Consider the following 24,644-nt stretch of genomic DNA (forward strand, 5'->3'; position numbering starts at 1 on the left):
GATTTAATGAGCAACTTTGTCATGTTGCCATTTTGCCTTACTCAAAGGCAAATGTCTAGTTTTGCCTCTAAACTAAAATGGAATAGACTTATGTTTCAACTATGCTCGCAACTGAGGCAAACGTGAATGGAAAAGTTAGGGCTATTTTAAAGCTAGAACCCTGCTGTCTTCACATTTTTGCAGAGATATGATTAAATACACACTGTTAAAAGGAAACAAACATTCATTTACCAGAAAATAAAATCCACGCTGCGAAGAAACACACATGTATGAAAAGAAGTCTAGAATTTGACAAATACTAAACTGAATCCAAAAAGAAAGATTTTAGTCACAATGGCAATAGGTATGTTCTTCTTATGAAAGAAAAAAAAAAGTCAGCATGATTTAATCATACTCAATAAATAGGCACTTCAATAAAGTATATATTTACACCGGCTTTCTGAATGCTAGGGCATCACAAAGTAGTATGGCTTTATTACAATGGATGGAAGATGGCAACTACTTAGAACCCAGTGCCAACATGGATTATAACAAATCCAGTGAGTATTTTGTTTTTCAATTATTCATAGAAAATTTAATCCTGATTAAGTATCCTTGGGCAGGAATTCATGGGTAGTTGATGACTGAAACCAACATTTATTTGAAATGCTTCCGTTAATTTAATCTGTGTATATGGCTTAATTATGATTGAATCCTCAATGTAACAGAAATGAATTATATCAGGATTAAAATTCTAGTACCACATCACCCATTCCATTTTCTTTGCCTTTCCTCCCCCCGCCAAGATGCGAGCCCGCTGTTTTAATTACCTTTATGTTGCTATGTCTTCTAAGCCTCAAATACTGTTTAGACCCTCATTACTGGATGAAATTTTTAGTTACATTTATTTAAAAAAAAAAAAGCAGATATAAACCCTATTTTCATTCCCATTAAAATTTTAACCAGTATGAACACTAGTTGCAAAAAAGGCTTTTCTTTTACACCAATAATAAAGGAGTTTCTCGCAGTCAGTTGTGAACATTTTACATGTGTTTTCTAGAGGACTCTCCCTCTTTGGTTTCCCCTTCTTTTATACTTATACATAAAATGCATTTTCTCTAAAGCATGAAAATAAAAGAACTTGTACTCATCGTTACGCATCACACCGATTTCACAACTGGCCTATTTCAGACTTGTTTGAGCTTGTAGATGTTTTAGGAACTGCATTTTGTAAGACCTTCAAACCTAGTATTGATATAAAGTAAGGACATTTTTTGTGGCTGTGAATGGGAGAGAGAAGATTCGTTGTACTTTTCTGTGATACAGCTCAGCACCACATGCTACACATAAACAATATTTATAAAATTATCCAAATTATGGATTTTTCCACTCCACAATACTTTTAACAAATTAAGCTAGGGACCTTGTCAGACCAAAGGTCTGTGAAGCGCTCTGATTTATCACTCAGTTTTCCAGTGAAACCAACGTATCACACACATACGTGACAAAAATACCTGTACGTTTAGGTCATTATTGCACATTTATTACGTAATGTATTCTTCCTAAACACCTCAGAAGTGATGTCGATTTTTATGTCCAGAGGATACTGTTAGTGGCAATGTCACTGATGACAGTGAGGATACTTCCCAGTATAGACTATGAGATAGAAAAAGTCTGTAGAGGATAACCATGGAGATGCACTGACAGAGGATAACACCTATGGTAATAATCTAGAGACAAAAAAGGAGAGAAAAGGAAAAAGTAAGTGGAAAAAACCCAACACCAAACAACCCAAAATAAATTTCTATCAGCATACCATGTCAGTGCTTGAGGTTTAACTTTAAACCTTTTCATACTGCTGCAGTTACAAAAGATTTGAACATGAATCTCAAGTCCAGGATTCAGTCTCTCACACCTGGGTGTTTTTAAATCAGTGGATAGCCCTGGGCAAGTCACATAACCCTTCTGGCGGTCTCTGTTCTGGGGAATTTCAGACTTGCAATTCACCACCCATGCAGTTTCACAAGCAGAGGTGATGTTTAGATATTCTATTCTTACAACAAACAGAGCAGGGAAAAAAAAAGCCTGAAAACACTTTGCACTAGCACAGTCACGGAGCTGTGAGGATACCGATTTATCAGTCCCACTTAGACAGACCTCTTTTCGGTGCAAGTCTCTTCATCTGTAAAAAATGTATGAGGCAGTATTTATCAAACGCATAAAGGTAACTACTGTTTCTGAGAAAGCAAAAGTCTAAGTTTATGTACAAGAGAGTCTTTTAAAATAGATGTTTTTTCTTAAACAAATATGGTATTTATTGATCATGCATTTCTTTATTATATTGAAGTGCATTTAAAGAAGGAAACACAGCTAAATTAACATAATGTAGGAACTGCAGCTGCACACAATGGTTAAACTTGCCCAGAGCAAAGCAACTGTAATCTCCCTTCAGTAAGCTAAAAATCTTAAAATATTGCAAAAATTTCCTTTACTGATCCTACCTCTAGAGATTGCCCCCCTTGCCCTGATGATGTTTTCATCACACAACAACAAAAAGTCTCTTCATTAGTAGCTCTAGAGGAGTGTTCCCCCCACCCTTTTTTTTTAAATCAAACGTAGTATTTCATTTATTATATATTTTTAGTGGAACCTTTTTCTTTCCCTTACGTATCCTCTACAGAAATAAAAGCTCAATTTCCGAAAATGTGCAGATGGTTATAACCATAAATAAAAGAAGCAAACTCCACCCTGGAATGAGGTAGTCAATCACCTGAGAATAGTAGTGCACTTTATCTGAACATGGCAGGCTCCACACACTAGTTCTCTAGTTCCCAATATGTTTAAGCAACCGAGAAACCCAGCGAGCCCACCTTTGTTTTTAACTGTTTAGAGCTTACAAACCAAACTGCGTATTTGGACAGATTTCTTAGTCTAAAGAATACAGTTCAGCTACAGATTCCCTGACCTATTTAGCCACGTAAAGCTTTTAAAGGATGAAGACTAAAAATCAAACAACAAAAAAAATTCCACTGATTTATCTTTGTATTAGCCTTGTTAAAAGAATCCCCAAGGTGTTTTTAATTAAAAAACAAACAAGCAAACAATAAAACAAAACACCCCCTCCACATTTTCCTTTGACTTAACAATCCCCCCCGCCCTTAACCTAGGAATGATTACCCTTAGATGATTCAAACCCTGTATGCCTTTGTAAAATATGACTCACATTAGCATCAATGAGAGCTGTGTGACTAAGACTTTTCAAGTTGCTTTGGGGTCATAAGATTAACAGCCTAAGAGCATGAGTTTGCTAACAAACACTGAACATGAAGAACAACTACTATTCAAATTCCATCTCTTTTATCTTGCCTGTACATACCTTTTCTCTTTGATATTCTCTGAATATTACAGAAATGGTTGCAAGACATGGGTGGCACAAAAACCAGAGAATGCAGGCCTGAAAGAGAAGATGAGTGTAAGTTATAAAATGACTACATGCCAGTTTAGAAGAAAGAGATGACAGTTAGAGGAACTGCATTTACATTTCTGTCTATTTTATGAACCCATTGTTTAATTTTCAATCAACAGAATGAAAACCACACAATGAAAGGTGGGATTTCTGTTTAAAAAAGCTCTATACTCCTTGTCAAATTAAAATGACTACTCAGAGTATGATGACAGGGTGCAATTTAATCAAATCAGACACTTAAACATTAGCTTTCTTATGGAGGAAAAGAGTTTAGTGCTTCAGTCAACTGCATGCCACAATTATATTTACAGCAGAAGGGATTAGTTTCCCTGATGTAACCCATACTTTGGCAAAGGTGATATAGAACTCCCTTTTCAGCGTGCTTCTCTCCACTGTGATGATCTGGTAAAGACCAGCAGCCAGTGACAAAGCTAGGCAAACTCTGAGGCCAATAAGCAGTCCGCTTGCTAAGCCACGGTGTGAATGGTAGCTGTGGTGATTCGTATCTTCAAACTGCTCCCAAATTAATAAAAAGCTCTGGAAAGGAACAACAACAGCAAAGTACATTTAGAATAAACAAGGTTACACTAAACCTCAATGAATCTTTCCATCACAGATTAAATTATCCATGCACTGGTCATGCTCCGCTCTGCTTGTTGGAGACCGCCATGTTACCCTAGCCTGAACTGCTTTTTCACACTACCTATTACTCCAAGTACAACTGGCAGGAACAGTGTCTCACTTCTTGCATTCCGTAACTTTTAGAAAGTTTGACAAATTAAAGTTTCCTCTAATTTGGATAGAAGGAATGTGGCACCTTAGTATAAGATCCAAAATAATCATCTAGTTAAACTGTTGGCCTACTCAGCAGGAAGCCCACTGAAATGATTCCACAGAGTTACAGGGAGGTGTCTCATTCCACTTGGGATCCACAACCTGTAAAGCTTGTTTCAAAGGCAGGCGACTACGCCTTTTCTTTCAAAATCCTAACAGGATTCACTTTTCTTTTTAAAGATGGGGAAGTAAGAGGGTGGTGCTGCTGCCCCTTTTATACAATAGCCTAAAGGCTCAAGCATTCACCCAGGTTGAACTTGGATCTCCCACAATTCCCTTCTTTGCCTAAAGGATATCCAGCTCACATCTCCCACCTCCTTGGAGAGTGCCCCAACTGCCAGGCTATAGGCTGTTCTTGGGTGGGCCACTCTCCACCCCTTCTATTGAAGCTGTGCCACTGTGGAGAAAAGAATTCAACACCAGCTAGGTCAGAAACTGCGAGCGAGCCTGACTCTGCAAGCAACCGGCTCAGAAACCTCCTAGGGTCTAGGAAAGGGAGCGTCACAGGTTCCAAATGCCGTTCCAACACCTGGACAAATGCTCTAGCCAACAGATAACTACACGAAAGATAGTAATCCTTCTTAACTCTCAGCACTGTATCCATTTGCTGCAGAATCCAATTTTGTAGGAGCACTGTGAGAAAGAATATTGATAGACTCTCTAAGGAAAAACAGACTAAGAAGTGCCTAGTTTCTGAATCTTAGTTGGGTAGAAGGCAGGCGCTTACTTGTTGCATAAAAACTGGGTCTTGCTGAAAAATACCTTTTTAAGGCTTTGGGAATGTTAACGTTATAAATTAGAATACCCATAAAGTTTAGACTCTCCCAGCATCATGTAGCAGCTGAATGGCATTTTAAGACTTGAATACACACTGGAATCCAGTCCATCTACTGCACACATCTAACTTGCACTTAGGTTTCAGGTGTCTAATGAAGCAGGCTTTTTGAAGAAAGGTAGGCAAATTTGATTTATATGAGTGAGGTAGCTCTTCTGAAGGCCTTCAGAAGAAGACGTTGTATGCCTCAATTTAGAAATCTAAATTAGTCAGATTCCTTTCTGAACACATTCAAAGGCTCTCACTACATTAACTACATAAAGACAAAAAGGTTACTGAAATTAATTTTTTTTTTTTTCAAATGTGTAATCCACCTGTGCCTTCCAAAGGTGGGTGTCCTCGAGTCTCATCAGTTGAGACAGGATAATTTTCACTTAGAATATCCTTAGAGAGTACTCTCTCACTTTTCCCCTCCCTTAACTAGGCCATGACACAGCAAGCATGACTACTGTCATTTCAGTCACTCCTCAACTACCTGGATGGAAAATGGAAAAGTGGGAGAGGGACAGAAGTGAAGCATGCGCGTCTTGAACATCACTGATTACTAGTAAACAATCTGACCAACGTGCTTCAAATGTTCCCACCATAACACTACATTTCTGGGTAACTCCAAGCAAACCTCTTCAAATGATCAAATTACTTGACTGAGAATTCTGTCCAGGAGTAAGACTGAAGTAAGACAGTGTTTGGTAAAGTTGTGTCTACAGCACTCATTTTGTCATGAAATTGATGAATTCCTATCACAGAAGTTATTTCAGTCCAGGTAGAACGTGCCCAGGTAACAAACAAGGGTTCCACCAGTTACAAAATCACTGCAGTCTTGTACAGAGCATTTTCCTTTCTGACATTTACACTTGGGAATACCAAAGTATTTAACTTCCCTGAACCAGACATACACTGCCTGAGAAAATTAAAAAAATCCTCCACCTATGTTAGAATCTTCCTGACAAAAGCATGCATCTGGGGGAAAGAAATATAGGCTGATAGAGATGGAACTGTGATACTGTTTTAAGAAGAAACTTTAGGTAGATCCCAGGGATAGCTTAACCTTAAAAAACAGAACACATGAGGGTTTGAATTTTCCTTAACCTACACCAATAGTAACAGCAATGAGGGAAGCCACTTTCATGAGAAGATGACAAAGAGCTGGAGTAAAGGAATCAGGAGAACAAAGTTCAAATCCTCATGAGAAAATAGTGTCTGACAGCAGGGTATGCTCTGGATTAGCCCTTTAAAGAGTAAACAACACAGGAATCAGCTGATCAAAGACTGTGTGTAGTGACAGCAACGTAAGATCACAGAAGTCCAGCTTCCTTCAGTTTCATTAGATTATTCCAAAATAAGCAGAAAGCAGAGGCATTAGAAACAGAGATGGAACAGTCAGTGCAACACACTGGAAACTTGGACAAGGTGAATATGTGTCATTGCTCTTACTATGAACTGGAACTGTTCTCACCAGAGAAAAGCAGGATCCTATAAAAGAGAAATCTGTGCTATGGAGTGTTTCTAGGTTACAATGGATTAGGTGATCTGTTCTCAGTGAAGGAAGAGCTTTCATAGATAAGCATGATCTTGAAGTCAAAATCTCTTTGGCTGGCTATGCCTGAGAAATTAAGGTAAATAAGCCCTGAAGTCCCTTACCTTGACCACAGAAAAGCATGTATCAGCTCACTTAGCTGCAATATCGGGAACAAGCTGAAAAAACACCCAGACACCAACCTGCTGAAGTGGATACCAGAGACACTTTTTTGTGGGCAGTGAGCAGAACTATGTTTGCACTCTGAGAAGAAATCAGGGGGGAAATCCTATTTTTTATCCAGAACAACTCTGCTTGGGCTGTAGACAAAAGAACTGGATGAGCTAGGTAGCTGAAAAGCTGGCTTGCACTAGCTATGTCCAACATTAAATTCACAACTGCTTCTTCATAAAGTAAAGGAGAATGACCATCTCCTTGTTTACATAATACACTGTACAAAATGCCTGACTTCACCTGCACATCTGACCTATCTTGGTTCACAGTGGACACCAACCACTGTCCAGTACTGGTCTTCCTCTTCAAATCTAGAAGAATGTTTGCCACAGACATCATCCTGATGTTCCAGATATACAAGTTGAACCTCCACATCCATACGATGAAGAACCAGAACCAGACACTCTTCTTTTTTGTCATGAGGAAACAATTATGGTAGAACCCCTCCTTCCCTTCCCTATGCCAACACTGACTTTATGGCAAGCCAAGATAACATATCAATCTCCAGTAAAGGCAGGTTCTCATCCCTGAGAGGCAAGGGGAAGGTGGAAGCAAAAGGGAAATTAAAAGTAGCAGCAAGGCAAAGTGGATTAACTAGCTGCTTCTAACTGTATCTAGTACTTGGGTATCTGATGTCATGCAATGCCAGCACAGTAGAAAATGGTTTAGATCGAAGGTCAGAGGCAGAGCTCATTCTGAGCACACCTTTGGGGTGTACCTAAGAACCCTTGTGAAGCGTGATGTCTAATGCAGTAAGATTCTATGTCATTTTGGTCAGGTTCAAAGTGATCAGCTATCTTTCTAGAATCATTGCCTCCACTCTAATCAGCCCTGAAAGCTGAAACTGCTCAGGTCTATGTGATGGGAAAGGCCTGCCATCAATAAAATTTTGAACAAGATTTGTGTCTCAGCAGCAGAGAGTGGAATGTTTAATGAACACAGAGCGGCCTGGGAATCTTTTGTTCTGAGGCTGAAATAAAGAACAAGTTAAGGCAAAGGGAGATGCTGAATGGCAGACTTGTCCCTCCTTTGAGATGCTACCTCTTTGCAGCCGCAAAGACCACAGGAGATTTGCTGACTAGGAGGCTGTGTCCACCCTACACTGATGGTAAGCGTAAACACAGCCCAGAAAATTGCTGCTGTTTCTGAAAGAACAAAAAGAAAGAATCCATAGCATTAGTACCAAGAGGAGAAAAAACCCTGAAAATTTGCTGAGTAATTTGAACTAGCAGCAGGCAAACAGGGTCAGATAGTTTGTTAGTCAAAACTGCAGTTAAGTTGAAGAATAACATGTTTTCCCAGGCTGTCCACTTGCTTGACTTCCCTGAAGATGAGATAAGGACAGGTAGTGTAGAACGTCAATAACACTAACATGGTTCAATCTCTATCTGCTGCATTAGGGTAATGCATGTGGTTTCCAGCACCCTCCACAGCAAGTCCTCAGAACATTTCTGATTATCCACGTAAGTCCGTCCAACCTCTGGCATGGGAGGAAGCTAGCTCTCCCATAAGAGCCTCTGGGAAAGAGCAGGACAGAAAGGAGGTTATTCTAGGTTTTTAATCATTAAAGTGCTCATTGATTACCCTGTTTCAGCAGGTCCAACACCCACGTCAATCTAGACAGACCAGTGAACAACAGACTAATCCAGAGAATAAAGTCTTGAGCTCACCACCTTTGACAGAGGCGATGCGGTCTGCATCCTGCTCCCCTGAGCTCAACAGCCACATCCTGTATTAAGGAGAAGAAATCTGGCAGAAGGTATATTTTGTACATACTGAACCATGAGATGGAAAACATCCTCTCCAGAAGGGGCAAGGATACTCTTGGTGTCAGGGAACTTTTGCTGGACACAGTAGACACTGAGATGGGGGGTGCAAAACCACCCAGGCAATGACATACTCTGATATCCATATTCTGTTCCTACAAGACTCCTGCCAAAACTGACATTCCCAACTGTACCAGGAGGAGAGATGTGGTAGAGCTGTGCCTTCGTGGTGAAAACTAAGATAGCCAACTTTGTGCCAATGCTCCAGTGGTGCTCAAAGAGCCAACACAAATGTGTAATGCACCAGTACTGGGGGAAGCAGCAGTATGTATGATACCTGCCACAATTTTTACCACAAGAAACAACCAAAGAAAGATCAAGCTGATGATACTGACTGTCCTTTCTATGTATAGTAAAAAGGAAACAACAACAAAAAACTTTCCAGTCTCAAGTGACAGAGTACTAACACACCCAATATGTATGTACAAGTGGAGAGGCATGAATAGAATTAAATACTTTAGAAGTCTTCTTTACTACCAGCACATGAAGTTTCTGGTGCTAGATGGGTGTCAAAGTAAGGTGGAATGAACCTATCTTTAAATTTCAACAGTCCCATTGACCTTAATAGCCTTTGGTTTATATTCTTAATTAGCAAGAAATGTCAGCTCCCAGCTACTCTTAATGTTTTAGCAGTCCACTTATTTAGTTTGGAAGCAACACTAATTACAGATACTACTCAAATGGCACAAAATCTTCAGTATAATCTCTTCCTTATTACTGTCTCCAGTTTCTCCCTGCTCTTCTCTTTCTCAATGGCTTTCAGATTCTCTTGTCTTTATGCTGTGATTTAAAAAAATTTGTTTACAAAAGGCACCACCAGGGTTGGATGATCTCCATTACAATTTACTTTTAAGTTACTGCTTTACTTGACTTTCTAATTTATACTAATGGAAAATATTTGAATGAAATTATGTGTCAGACCATTTGTATATTTGCAAGACCAATCCTGCACATGAACCTTTCAAGAATTCCCTTATATTGATTGAGAAGACCATTAGATGTCCTATTTGAGTGGTTCTAAGAGGATGACACTGAGGATTTCAATTTTTTTTGGTGACAGAAAGAATTTCTCACAGCAGATTTTCTCATCTTTCCTGTCATGCTGCTTGTTGTCACCCCCCACAATGTAGTTCACAACCCCTCAGTTGTACTGATTACAACTATTTATAGGACCACATTATAAATCAGATCAGTAAAATGACTGTGCTGAAATCTCTTTTTTTTTTTGCAATCTAGATCATTCCACTGATCTCGTTTACAGTATAATGCATCAACAATTGGCACAACCAGAAGTTTGGAAAACTGTGGGAACTTCTTAAGTGGTTTTACTGCTAAACAAAAACATACTGTGGAGCTACACCTTAAATTGTTAAAGTAAAGAGAAGGTGTTGTTACCTATTAGACATACTGGGTGCACATTATGCTGTGGGTTTTTTTTTCCAGTCTTGATATTCCCTCCCTCATAAAATATTGAAATTAGTTGGTTCATTCACGGTTCTGTCATACTTAATAGCAGCTGTATATTTCAGTATAAGAATAAATAGAAAATACAAACCTGTGTAACAACAACTACTACAGCAATGCCAGTAGATGTTGGAGTGGAATCCCACTGAAGAGGTCTGCCATGAGATTTCTTCATTCTGCCTATCGTCCAACCCATACACAGACTCAACAATAAATACAGCATTTGTATCTGTGAGACTATGTCACACACTATTGAAAACAAAAGAAAAATAAATAGAGTCACAACAAAAATAAAGTTTTTTCTAAAGCAAAGAGAAATGTTCTATATACCCACAAATGAAGGATGGACATTTACGCCTTTGTATCACCTTTAGTCATAATTCTGATGATAGTTTCACTAGCTGAGGTTGCTTTGCCACAAAATGTGGATATTTTGAGTAGTTTCCAGTGATCAAACAGACCACTATCAGCTTTCCCGTAGTTATGCTGCAGTTCTGCAACACGGCCACAGTGCCACATCCTTCCAAATCCCACTCCTGTGTCAAAGAAGTCTGGGCTCAGGAGTCCATCTGCATAAATAGACTTATAAATGCTAAAGAACTAAAATCATATGTATGTTAATCACACTGCAAATAACAAACATGATCAAATAAACTCCTTTCTTTGCTCTGAAAAAACTTTTGTTCAAAAATCAGAGAGTTGCATTGTACTTTAAATTAATTGCACTTTGTCTTAAGGATGCAGTAGCTTGCAACAGAAAGCACAAATATTTAGGACAAATTCCACTCTCAGATACTTAAAGGGGAAAATATAATGAATAACCCTAACACAAACTTCATTTGGAGCAACAACTTGCCTGTATTTCATTTTATTAAATGCAAACTACCTTTGCCTCATTTTGCTATGTCCATTTTTTTGCTCTGTTTGGGAACAATTAACACATACTCCATAAAGCTACATTCTTAATCAGTGTCTCAAACCTGTGTTTGAAGCTGTATCTGAATAAAGAAAACTTCAAGCTAGAATATATTAAAGCCTTTACTTGTTAGCCTTGCTGAAGTACTACTGACAGTAGAAAGAACTGTTCTGGGTGTAATTGTTAGCTTCAGACCTGCTAAGTTTTTGACTGAAACTTATCGAACAATTTTTAAGTTGGTGTTTGGACTTGAGAGTAAACTGGCTCATTGTACTGGCGTAGCAGGAATGTACAAGAAAAATCGATTCTTATACTATGTAAATTGCAAATTTGGTTCAGAAACTAGAGACTGGGCACTACACATAACAATGCTTTCTTTTTCACTTGATTAATATTTTAGTTCAGTTAAATTTGTTCCTTATTTGTAATTTTCACTTGCACTATCAGGTACCAGAAAAATATTTCTATGTCACAAAAGCAAAACTTCTATTTTTATACAACTGCACTGTATTATAAAAGATAAATGTACTTCCACATTTACTAAAAATATTGGCATAGAAAATGTTGCCATTGTACAGAGATTAATATGCACACGAGGGAAGTGTCTCAAATGAAGATCAGCTACAATGTTTCCCTGACACTCAGCAATACTAGCAAAATATGGATATAAAGCAGACTTCAACACGTTATTCCTGGGATATATTTGGTATTCTCACAGTTTATATGCTTAAATGCTTCTTAATGTATTTAGACACCTTTTCTATTTAAGAAATTTCAAGAGCTTTCAGTAAATACAAACTTGCTCATTCTTTAATAAAATGAACTGGCACTGATTTTGGGCAAAATGATCTTGGAATTATTTTACAATGCCAGCTATGGAGACATAGTACTCACTAGAAAAAATTGTTACGTGAACTCAAAGCATGCCAAACCAGTGTCACAAATCCAAGCTAGAGAAGTGACTGAACAAATCTCGATGTTCTAGAGAGCATTTTATTTTCTGTCACTCCTTAAGATAACTTGCCCTGTAAGTTATAGCCAGACATCATCTCTCACTCACATCTTGGATATAGGTATTGCTCTGCTTCAGTGTGGCAAAAATTCAAGTGGATTCCCAGACAAAATGGTATAAGACAAAAATTCAGTACCAGCTTTAATCTTTGACATCTCACGCATTGCCAGACAGTAAGAAGGTTGAGATAAATTTCTAAAATTACAATAATCCCACGATATCCAGGGTCAGTGTAAAGTCACACGCTCCTGAGCTGATACCACATTTGTCTGATTTCATCACAATTCAACTTTTTTGGCTGTTCAACAGGCATAATAATATTCTTTGATTTTTCACATTTCAACCTCATCAAAAGTTAAAACATCACTAGTTGTGATGCTTGAGTGCCAGCATTATTTGCGTGATTTATGCGATTAACTCAGGCGATAAATTAGACTGAGGGTCAGGTCTTTATACATGGTAAAGACTAAATGATGGTAGGAAAAGAATAATTGCTTGGGATAGTATCTGAACAGGTTTCTAGAAAGAAATTCTGGCCCCACTGAGGTCAATAGAAATTTTACCATTTACTTTTAACTCGGATTTCTGTTCTGATATAGTAAAAATGGTAGCACCTTCCATCTTCAAACTATACTATTTGCTCTCAGCCATTCTTCAGAATTGTAATTGACACTGAAGCTTTCCACATTTCTATTACTTCTGCTCTTTTACTGTTTTGGGAACCATGAATCTTAAAAATAGTAGGAAAGAAAAACTCTCTTGATTCAAAAAATATTACTTTATTCTTAATAACCTTTGCTTTAAGCAAATAATAGTGGGCTCTTCACTATAATACATACACAGAAAATCTAACATGCAGCTCTGAAGTTCTGGCTGTGTTATTAACACTGGGTTTCTCACTGTGGAGGAGTTATGACAACCTCCATATTCTCTATTTAATTTAATTTCAGGAGACGAGAGGGAAAGTTTAATGATACAGTTGCTGGAAAGGCTGCAAGGAGCTGCTAACTCAAATGGTTAAAACAAGAGAGAGGCAATTACTGAGGTGCCAAGTGCCATCAAGAGGCTGTTAATTCCAACTGCAAGCTTCTAAATGAACTCTGGGAAGGGAAATATTTTTCTATATAGGCTGTTACTCTCCAACGCTTTCTAACTACCACAGTACTACTTTCTTGAGGTGCTTCAAGCCGATGAAAAGGCAGTGTATTTGCTTAGAAAGAACCCCCCAATGCTTCAAATGTGAACTACAGAAAAAAAACCCGACAATGTTTAACCCTGAAGAATCCAGCAAGAATAAATTAGTGCATTTTGGGAAGGCATGTTATAGGAATTTGGTTCCAATGAGAACTCAGAATACCTATACAGAGTGGAGAAAAATGTTTTGTTAACATCAATTCTTTACATAAGCATTTTCTGCATCACTCTAGTCATATCACTTGTGCTGTAAAACACTTACTTTTTCATTATAATCAATGTTAAATTTGCTAGTGAAATTACACACTCCATAAAATATGATTAAGTTTCCTAAAAAGCTTCACTACTCTAGATCATGCAAACTCCGCAAAACGCTTCAACGTATTGAAACATTTATTCACATGATAGGCATGTATTTAAATGTTTGTAGGATGGAATCTTCAGACAAGAAAATCTTTCAAAAAATCCTAAATAATACCACAATTGTGTAACTTTAAATGCAGTTATTGTAAACATCCAGAATAAAACCTGTTTTTCAGAAGAGCAACTTCTAGTATTTTATATTAAAAATCCAGTGGTATGGTCCAAGATCATAATACAGTCTGACAACAGCATTCACTAATGTATTATACACATTAATGTGTAAGAATATGTAAGAAACAGTAGACAAGCATACTCACATTCTGCCAGACTTCCCATAAAAGGTGTTCCTATTCCATCTTTAGAGTAACTGATAAAAGAATAAAAGATGGTATTTTTAAGTGAGTGAGTTCTCTCTTAAAAGTATATTTAGGCAATGATGTAGTTCTAAAAAGTCAGTCCTATGTTTTGTCACAATCACCACAGGAAAGATCATGTGCTGATCTTTACAATACAACGTTCTTCAAGTCTTAAGACTGAAAGCAAAAATAAGCAAAGATACCTTGAGAAATGCAGGTAGTTGGCAAAAGCTGAACCAGCCTGCAACAGTAACGCAATTGTCAACACCTTTAATACAGTATGCATAGGTCCACGCTTCTTAATTGTTTGCCATAGCGACTGTGCATATATGCAAGCAGTTATGAAGTATGCTAGGACAAGCAGGAAAAAGAATTCATGTAATCCTGTGAAAAAAGAAATACAGCTTAGTTTTTATAAAGAAACGTTGCTACTAGCAGTAAATAACTAAATCAAAATATTTCTTTAATATAATCACTGGGAAATACTTAGTAACTGTTACCCAAAAGTGGTAGTACAGATAAAATGAGTAAATCAGAGCCTATTTTATCCAAGAAGGTCAGTGAATTTTTTCAGAGAGCTGATTATTGTTTGATCTGACAAAGTATTTTTTATTCAACAATACCTTTTCTGAGTGTAGGAGAGATTTTGTTCAAAAACAAATAGCTTTGTAGCAATTACTGAAATAGTGTAAAGTGGCATACAGTTTCTTGATAAACAGAAAATAGTTGTAGGCCATTTGATCAGTCAGAAACATAGTTATTAAAGGACTACTCATTTTTAGCTCTTGTTTTTGCTTCAATTTTTAAAGGCAAATCTGAGATGAGAGAAACCCAGAACAGACTTCTGTTGAATCTATTTAACCACTGGGTGTCACTCTTCCTCCACATAAAGTAGTTAGTCCAAGCAGCACAGTTGACCAAGACAGAAAACTTTTATTAGATAAAGAAAAATGGAAAGAAAAATAGCACAGAGAACAATAGTAAGTTCACAGAGTGGATTTTTTTGCACCAATCTGAAAAAATGCCCAAAATTTTTGATATTATTTACAAAACAGAAGTCCTCTAATTTTCAGTCTGGCAGTAGTCTGGTAAAATGCTTCCCTGAAGACCTGGATCCTGAAAATCTTTTCTATTGTCCGGAGCTTTGGAACCCACCATATGAGCTCCCAAAGGGTCAAAGCCAGTGAGCTATAAGCAAAAACGGGTAAACAGAAATTTCTCACAAAAAAATTTTCTTCTCCAACCTTCCTTGAAACCAAGTGGTGCCCATAGAACCAGATTCTGAACAATGTTCTTCCTCCAGCAGCAAAACAATTCTGCTAAAAAGTTCAACCAGTTCCACCCAGAGATTAGAAACAGAGCAATTATACACATTTCAATATGTAAGTTGAAAAACATTAGAACTGAATGAGTTCTGAATAGTTGCTAGTACTGTAACTTCTACAGCTAAAATTAATCACCTTGGACATACATACAGTGAAATGGAAGAAAAAGAGCATAAGGTAATAAAGACTCATAAAACAAAAATTTCAGGGCCACTCTGCTTCTCTTGCATACCTATACAAAAGCATGACTTATGACTGACAAAAATATGCGTTTTAAATCAAATATCTTATTCTTCCTTTCACTCTTTATTTTTCTGCTTCAAAAGACACCCACTGAAGTTGGCAAGGGTTCTGTAGATAAATTATTTCTCATCCTGATGAGTGGGTACACATGGAAAACGCTTTAGGAAAATCATCTAGCTTTTAATAAACACTAAAACATTTAGGATAGAAAGCTCCTTTCAACCAAAGACAGATTGTGGATGATTGGCTTGAGACTAAAAGGATTTAAGAGAAAGTTGCACTGAAATATAACTATAAAAAAACCAGAAGGGTAGTTTTCAACCGGTCTTTTTTAAGTTTCCTGACTTTCAAGTAACCTAGAGTTGACAGAGAAAATAAAACATATGTACCTTAATTTGAAATACCTAACTTCAAAGATCTTCAAAATGCTGTCTACCTGGTCAGCTGCCCTTAGAAATCCTACGTTCCACTGGTACCATGTCTTCTGTAAAAAACCCTACCATATAAAATGATAAAAGATTACTTGCTAGGCACCAGAAGCCAGGCCTCCTCCTCTCTCAAGGCAAACATCTTAATCACAAGGTTACAGTCTCAAGTTCTTTCCTATACTTTCCTTATAGTCCATTCAATTTTAAGATCTCCTGTGTCAGGCCACAACTTTAGTAACTAAAGTGAAGGGTGACCTAACTTGAACCATCTGGAACTATGTAGTTTTTAGTTGCCCGAGTGAAAGAACCAAGAAATGAAGCTGGATCTTTTCTTTGATGCCCTAATGTTTTATGCAGCACATTTCTATGGAAAAAGAACAAAAATTATTCCACAAAGATGCATCTAAAAAAAAAAAAATTAAGAGAGAGAGAGGAAATCCTCGTCAGTTCTTTGAAATACACACAGGCATGTAACTTCAGGATTCATGGCAGTGTTACAAGTTTTAATTCTGAATAAACAGAGGTGTTCCTCTGCAACCGTGGAAGACATGGCATGTAAAGTTCATCCTGTTTCCTACTTGTTAGATCTAAATATGTGCATCTGACACATTTACACACCTCTTTGCTCGGCATGCAAGCTGTTCAGAGTTCTGCTTCCAAGTGCTCAAAGTCTTCCTACAAAATTACTATAGCGCTGAGATGCCTCTCTAGGAGGTCTGTACACCACTTTTAAGGGCCACATGGTATCTTATAGCTGCTTTGCCCCTTGATTTAGCAGAAGAACGCTACTACTGCTTTTTGAGAATACGTAAATTAACCTACAATTCACTTCTGGACACAAAATTCACCAAATAAAAACTGCCAACTAAGTTTGTAGCACAATTAACAAGTTAAAGAGACAGGTAGGTCAAGTTATAAGCCTTGAAAAATGGATGATTAACAGTGCTACTTTCTTACAGATTCTTCTAAATGTTTCAGCAAATACTCTCTTCCCTTCAAAAAGGGAGCTGCCTTTGTTCCCTCTATATTCTCTTGAGACCAAGAATGACAGCAGGGCACACGATTCTTAGCATAGCAATTAGGCTCATTCTGGGTATGTAGGTTCAATCTGTATGCGAAGGCAGACTAAGCCTATTGGGCTCTTCCCTTACAACAGACCTAGGTTAGTGACACGTTGATGAGGCCTCCCAGAGCAGTGAAGCTAAGCACTGCAATGAAGCATAGAATCATGGAATCACAGAATCATTTAGGTTGGAAGAGACCTTTAAGATCATCGAGTCCAACTGTTAACCTGGCACTGCCAAGTCCACCACTAAACCATGTCCCTAAGCGCCTCATCTACACGTCTTTTAAATACGTCCAGGGATGGTGACTCAACCACTTCCCTGGGCAGCCTGTTCCAGTGCTTGACAACCCTTTCGGTGAAGAAATTTTTCCTCATATCCAATCTAAACCTCCCCTGGCGCAGCATACATTAGGTTGGTTTGGATTGTCCAAAGCATACAATTTTATATAGGCACTTCTTCAGCTGCTGTCTTGAGTCACTTCTAAAAGTTTTTCTTTGCAGGTTTAAAGATTTAAAATTGCATTTCTTAAATAAAATAAAATCAGGACTGACAAATATCTGATCTGTGGCCTGTGACTAAGATACTTAGAAAGACATAAACATTAAACTGAAATTGTATTGGCGAAATGTTATATCGTGCATGTACTTGTGTTGCACAGAATCAAATTTTACACAGCTAAGGAATTTCACGGATTAAATAAGCAATTTCATTAAAATCAGGGATTAAATTCACATTCAAGCAGAAGCTTGTAATTTCAACAGGGGAAAAATACTTATTAGCAAAGATGTCAACACTATCTTTCCATGTGCATCTATGCTTCCAGTTAGGCAAGTTTTGGAAAGTCAGTCTAGAGAAAGGGAAGGATTTTTCTGTAATGCTAGAAAATGAATTAAAGTTTACTCTCTGTGAGAAAGTAGAATCTGAAATGTAAGAGACTCTGCTATCCATTCCCCAGTGCCACACTTTTCCAAGCATAGTAAGTACTGATTTGTTTGGGTGATCAGATCCTTAACTTACAAATCTAATTTTAAGAAAAAAAATCTTACCAGATTCCCCTGCGCTAAAGTGATCTAATGGATTCCCTTCTGCATCTGGGTTTAGTAAGACCATTTCAAACTGAATATCCTCGGATTCAGAATAATTCTCCTCGCAGGTAAACTTGTCTACATAAAACACATACCATGTTTCCGGGTAAGGAATCTGGGACACTGTCAGATTTTGCTCTGTGTGGTTCACAGTCACTTTGGAAGAAAACAAACAAACAAAAAGAGTAAATACTCGATTAGTTTGTTTTTCGAAAACTCATCTCTGACTGAAGATAAAATTTAAATCCACAACATCATATATAGGTTATAAACTACATAGAGTACAAAACAGTCTTTGTTTTGAAATCTAGCCATAACACCAGAGGCCAGATTTCCATCCTTGCCTTTTGTTTCAAACAGGTGCAGGCAAGGGTTGGTGAGGATACGTACCGCATTCCACCTCTCAGCTTTTGGGTTTGCTGGGAGGGCTCTCTTCTGCCAGAAGCCAGTAACTGCAAACCGTGTCTCCTATGCTTAGCACATTTCCATCCTCTAGTACCGTATTGATGAGACAAGCTATTTTGTATTAGCCAACAGATACTTCTGCAGTATGAAAAATACCTTTGTGAAATTTATTCTACTCTGTTTTCAAAGTCATTTAGAGCACTGAACAGGAACAGCCACATGCGAGATTGATAAAAAATAGTGTGCATGCTTTCAAGGTGCAACTTAGCATATTTTACAGCATCTTCCCCAAACCATAATAGACTAAATTTCAATTGACTGCTACGGGCGGAGAGCACTGTCTAATAAAATTGCATATTTCAAATCAGTTTACATTTAAAAACAACTATGTAAAAGACTGAAGTTTCATCTGCTCATTGATTTTACCACTATTTTTCCTAACAGCAACTATTAACAAATGCACAATCTCTCCAAAATAAACACTTGCTGAAAATGAAATCTGTGGCTCTGTATGTTTGGGTGAAACTCTAATAGTAAATACCGTTACACTGATTACTGAACTTGAGTGCTAATCAGCTCAACCATAAGTGAAAGTCACCTCTGTAGAAGAAATAACAATATAATGACTGGACTGTAGATGAATTCACCTTAATGGTTTAAGATGACAATGGCTAAGGATGAAGAAAGAGAAAAAATTCATTACAATTCTACAAAACAAACCATTTCTGGTTTTTATGCAAAAGTCTTTCTATATGAAAAAGGTGCAAACATACATACAAAACAACCCTTAGCAAACTCATTATCCCTAAATACTTTGTCGACAAAATTTAGAACTAATTTCTAAATTGAAGCCTATGTGCGAAAAACATTTATGCAATTTATATAAACTTGTTTCAACTTCAGGAAGTTATTTTCCATTCTCTGAGGCATGAACTGATCAACATTAGGATCCAGGAAGAAACATATGATGTGTCTCTTTGCAGCAATTGTCATGAAGTACAAATTCGGACAACACATGAACGAGAAAAAAAGAGTGTTCTAACACAGGCAATCTGTCTTGTGTAGCTAGTAAGTAGTATGGTAAGTGTGCATTTCACTCTGGAGCTACATATCTTATCAATCAAATATACAAAGTGAAACAGCTCCCTTCAAAAAACCGAGATTTTTAAAAACACAGTTTTAGGATTTCGTATGGTGCTTAATCCATATGAAAGGCAAACTGCAGCTGACAGGGGTGGCTTTACTCTCCATCTGTACTCTCAGCTGAGTTCTGACACAGTGTTATTTCCATCAAGACTAAGGATCACACAGAGCATGTTTAATCAGTTTTCCATCAAATCTGCAAGCTAACTCACAGGAAATGAAGTAAGATAAAATAAAAATGTAATTGATTTTGCCCAAGATCAGCAAACAGATCCAACTCGCCCTGTGGTCATATGATTCCTAAACACAGCAGAAAACAGCAAGTCCATTGCTGGGACAGACAGGAGTGACAGACCAACTGCTAGTCATTTCAGCAGCACTTCATGTTCAACTCTCATCAAGTGTAAGGGAACTACATCCTCAGAAGTGACATCTGCATAAGATTTCATTATGACAATGTTCCAGGAGATCAATTTGTTACTCTAGGGATTCCGGCCGCACAGAGGAAATGTATTTAAAAAAGAAGCTGTATTCACTCAAGGTATATTTGAATGAAATTTCTAATATTAATTTAATTTCTTAAAGGAAAATGTATGCTTTGAGTAGGCTTTGTAATATTACGATCAATAAATGGTGCAAAAATGATTATTTCAGTATGTTTGTCTTCCAGTTACATAATGGAATGCTTCGATGTTTTACTGTTCTTTTAAATTTAGATGGATACTCAAGCTTCATCCTGATTAGCTCATCTTTGATACTGTATTAAAAATTTTCTAACATGTTTTGTACATCAAAGTGTGACAGGTTTGTGCTATCATGAAAATATCCTTTTATTTTTGTTTTCTTGTCTTTGAAAAATGCCATTTCCATGGAATTGGAAAACAGGATCCTCCCGACAAATGAGAAATTTTCCTCCATAAACAAAAGACGACAAGATAACCTGTATATTCTGTACTGGTATAATTATCAGCTCAAATATTAAAAACATGTGAATAGGAGATTCAGTGATGAATACCAAATTACAAAATTAAAGGGTGAAAGACCATTAAATGATAAAGCCGGCAAGGTATAAAGTAAGGCAGCATAACCCAAACTAATTTTTGCAGATGACCTTATGGATGGGGCTGGGGGGAAGCTAATAATTATGAGATTGTGAAAGAAAAAAAAAAAAAGAACAGAGAAAAAAGGTTTTCAGGTACAAAATTACCCTATTACTGTGTACTTGGGCTACAAACTCCCACCTTACAAGCATTCACTTCAGAAATTTAGAGGTAACTGCAGCAGGCTCCATCAGTTTGCCTCTAATTTTTTTCATTCCAATAAAAGCCACAATTCAAACTGTACATTTGACTGTCCCAAACATTTAAATTCTCAAGTTCTTCAGTTTCATATTACAATAGTATTCTTTGTAAATTCTTTCAAATACTCAACATAATCTTTTTTATGGAAAAGTTTGAGATTAAAAAAAAAACAACAGACTTTTACTCCAAGCAGAGTTAAAGAAAATCTCTGTACTGAATGAGTAAATGAAAATTTCAGCCAAACGTGTACCCCTGCTGAGTTGTGTACAAGTGAGAGCATGAGACTAGAACTGGTGATAAAGTTTCGTTGTTTGCATTAAAGTCATTATTTGTCAAGGATTGTCCATTTTCCAGCAGTATATTAAATCATAACTTGCAAACAAAGTCTTCTGAAGTGATACAAACAAAACAATTTTATTTCCTTGTAATAATTTTTAATTACAGAAGGCCAAAGTCCTGCTTTTACTTAAATTGATGCAAAGTCCAAATTAGAAATAAATAGTCTAAATACACAGATAACTTAACAGGGTTCTAAATACACAAATAACTTAATTTATAAGGGGAAAAAAAGTAGCAACTCACTTGTCAGCTGAGCTTTAGAGAACTTCTCTGTACAGCTGTGATCTTGGATACTGTTCTGCAGCTTCCGCCATTCCTGTGCTTGAAACAGGTGAAGTCTAGCTGATTTTGTCACAGCTACTGCTATGTTCTTGATTCTGACACACAGAACAGCATGGTCACCTTGATATTTAAAAAATAAAATCAACTACTCTGCCTTGATGTCAGTTACGAACAAAAACCTAGCGTGGCATAGATTTTTTGTAAGTAGCAGCACTAAAGCTTCACTTTACTTCTTAAACTTCTACCACTACTTCCCATAAAAGTCTTTACTCTCTTTCAGAATCAAGTTTTATACATCTCATTAACACAATACTGCATGCACGATTCTCTATGATGGTACTTAAACAAACCTTCACCATAACCCAAATGTCATTAACGTTTTCTACTAAAAACAGCCTAGCCTTCCCTCCCCCCTCTGTTTTTTTTTAAACAGACTTCCAGATAGCCATTTTTTTTTTCCTTCCTCCCACTCCAAATTTTATTTTCTCAAGTAAAGACAGTGCCTCAATCAGTCTCAATAACTGGTTCAAAGTCAAGTATTTTATGACCTTTGTAGCATGATTACGAGCATCATAGGGTAGCTCTTGAGTCTAATACCAGAAGAACTTATGTGAATGGACCTTCATGTCATGGACTGATTAGAGCTAAAATAATTATAGATGACAGACATCAAATTGATACAAAGAAAATCAAATTTCAAAAGTGTTCTCTAATGTGTCAGTCTACCTGTAGGCTACACTTTGACATAGAGAAGTATTTTAGCCATTTTAGAACTAGCTCATTTGACACAATTTATCTTGCCTAGGTAATTCTACAATCCTCAAACTTATTTGGATAAATTCTTTCACTATATATTACCATAGACTTCTTTAATGTAACAGTATCCTAAATTAAAAGATAGGATTTAATGGAGAAGAAAAATCAATCAGTACTGCAAGAGCACAAACTCATTCAAATTTAAGCAAGCTTTGTATGTTTTTTAAGCTGTCAGAGCACTCTTCTTTTCCACCTAATCTAGGCACCAGCTGGATGTGAGTCAATAGACTACTACCAGCTTCAAATAAGGCTTTGCCAGGAAGGTTTGCCTGTTCAGAGCCAGCTGCAAGGCAGAGGTCCTGCAATAAAACTTCAAAAAAGGTGATCTCCTGGGATCTGTAAAATGTTGTATGGACTACAGTTTACCTAAGTTGCTAATAAAAGATTTGGAAAAATTAACAGAAGGTTCTAAAAAAAAGCCCATATAGCTTCACTAAGACCCAAAATACATATAGTTGTGGGTATTCATGCAGAAAGAGGAATATTTCTAAGGAAATACGCAACATCAACTTGTAGAATAAATTATATCTGAACACCTAAACCACTCTTCTTGAATCTTAACATTCTTTTCTCAGATTTAAGCAGTGCACTTTTTTTCTTTAGATCTATTTAGAGGGCTTCTACAATTATCTTCTAGGACAGCGATAATTAACTGCTTTCCAGTCACTCCACATGCTATGCCCACCCTATCTATCATCTCTCATTCAGTGCTGGAAGGTCACATTCCAACTCTTCTTGGCTTATGTCACATTTTCCTTCATCCCATTAGATTTTTTTCTTGCAAACATTTCTGTTTTCTTCTCACACTACTCCTCCAGTCTGGGAGGAAGCCTGTGTAAGTATTATCTTCATGATTGTCTTTCGAAGCATTCCGCAGAACTCTTCAGCCGTGAGGCTAACTGAGAAAAAAAATAGTCTAAGCTACCAAAATGCTGAGCATATACGAAAAGCATGCTGACCAGCACAGCCTCGTTGTACATGGCACTCACTATCTCTTTTTGCAAAGTAAAACTTCTGCAGCAAGGAGAGTAATTTCCAACCTGTATTTCTGCAGTGGCCGTTCTAACAGGACTCTAGCCCATTGCTAGGCCTCTTAACTAACAGTCAGGAATTATTACTAACAAGGAATTAATAACACGGGAAAGAAAAGCCATTGGGAATAATCAGGTGAGAATTTACATTCTGACGCTCGGTGACACTAAGAGCACCCGGTGATGTAAAACAGACATATACAATATCAGGCATCGTTCTCATTCGGTGGAGTTCCAGGAGGGAAGGAGAGAGAGGCACGTGGAAATTAAAATGCCTCTGCTCTCCCAGATACTCCCGCCACGCCCGGCTGCCGGGCAGGACGGGCAGCACAGCGCCCAGTTCCCGCAGCAGCACTTTTCCACTCGCTGATAAACAGCCACGCTCTTTCTGCAGCACGAGGGGCGGCTACCAACTCCCGTTTCCGCTGACTCGGGGCAGCCCCGCCTCGGTCCAGCGGGGTGCCGCTGCTGGCCGAGCTTCCCATCACCCCTCCGGCGCTGCCGCAGGCTCCTCACCGCCCGCCGAGACCTGTCGCACGTCCCGGCGGAGGGCGGCTGCCGGGCTGACCTCACTGCCCGCCGCCGCTCCCCGCCCTCCTCAGGCCGCCGCCCTAACGGCTCCCCCGCGCGCGCCGCTCTCACGCGCCCCAACGGCTCCTCGCCCCCCGCCCCCGTTTCAGGACGGCGGACAGGGACGGCGCGGCGCAGCGCAGCGCGGCGCGGCCCTCCCCTCCCCTCCCTCAGGCACCCACCGTGGAACTGGAACCGCGCCACGGGCCGCCACGGCTCCAGCCGAGCGGCGGCGCTGGCGAAGCCGCCCCGCAGCGTCTTGCCCCCGGCGCCCCACCAGCCGGCGGCGCACAGGAGCCACAGCAGCCGCCACCTCATCCTCGGGCCCCGCCGGCGGCGGCCGGCGCTACCCTCCCCCCACCCGCACTGCCCCCCCCCGCGGCTCGCGCCGCCGCGTCACGTGACCCCCCACCCCTCTGGGTTACAAGCGGGCGCGGGAGAGGCGAGCGCGAGGGCAGGAGCGGAAAGAGAACCAATGGGAGCCGCGCGCGAGCGAGCGTGCCCACCCTAGGGGGCGGGGCCGAAACGGCCGGCCCCTCCCCTGCCACCGTGTGCCCCGCAGCTCTGCGCCTCCCCAGCTACGACGTGTCCGTTGCTGGGTTCGGCCGTAAGTT

General features: G+C 38.7%; 1 protein-coding gene across 1 annotated transcript; it reads right to left on the reverse strand.

Annotated features, from left to right (window-relative positions):
* Positions 1-1,506: 1,506 nt before the first annotated feature.
* Positions 1,507-24,398, reverse strand: GPR180 (G protein-coupled receptor 180). The gene is made up of 9 exons (XM_075138414.1): positions 24,213-24,398; positions 21,575-21,733; positions 18,105-18,299; positions 14,199-14,379; positions 13,957-14,006; positions 10,246-10,403; positions 3,791-3,982; positions 3,356-3,433; positions 1,507-1,709 (listed from the first exon to the last, which is right to left on the reverse strand). The coding sequence occupies exons 1-9, from the start codon at positions 24,346-24,348 to the stop codon at positions 1,551-1,553; spliced, it is 1,308 nt and encodes a 435-aa protein (XP_074994515.1). The 5' UTR covers positions 24,349-24,398; the 3' UTR covers positions 1,507-1,550.
* Positions 24,399-24,644: the final 246 nt, after the last annotated feature.

The sequence above is a fragment of the Calonectris borealis genome, chromosome 1 (assembly GCF_964195595.1).
Source record: "Calonectris borealis chromosome 1, bCalBor7.hap1.2, whole genome shotgun sequence".
NCBI lineage: Eukaryota > Metazoa > Chordata > Aves > Procellariiformes > Procellariidae > Calonectris > Calonectris borealis.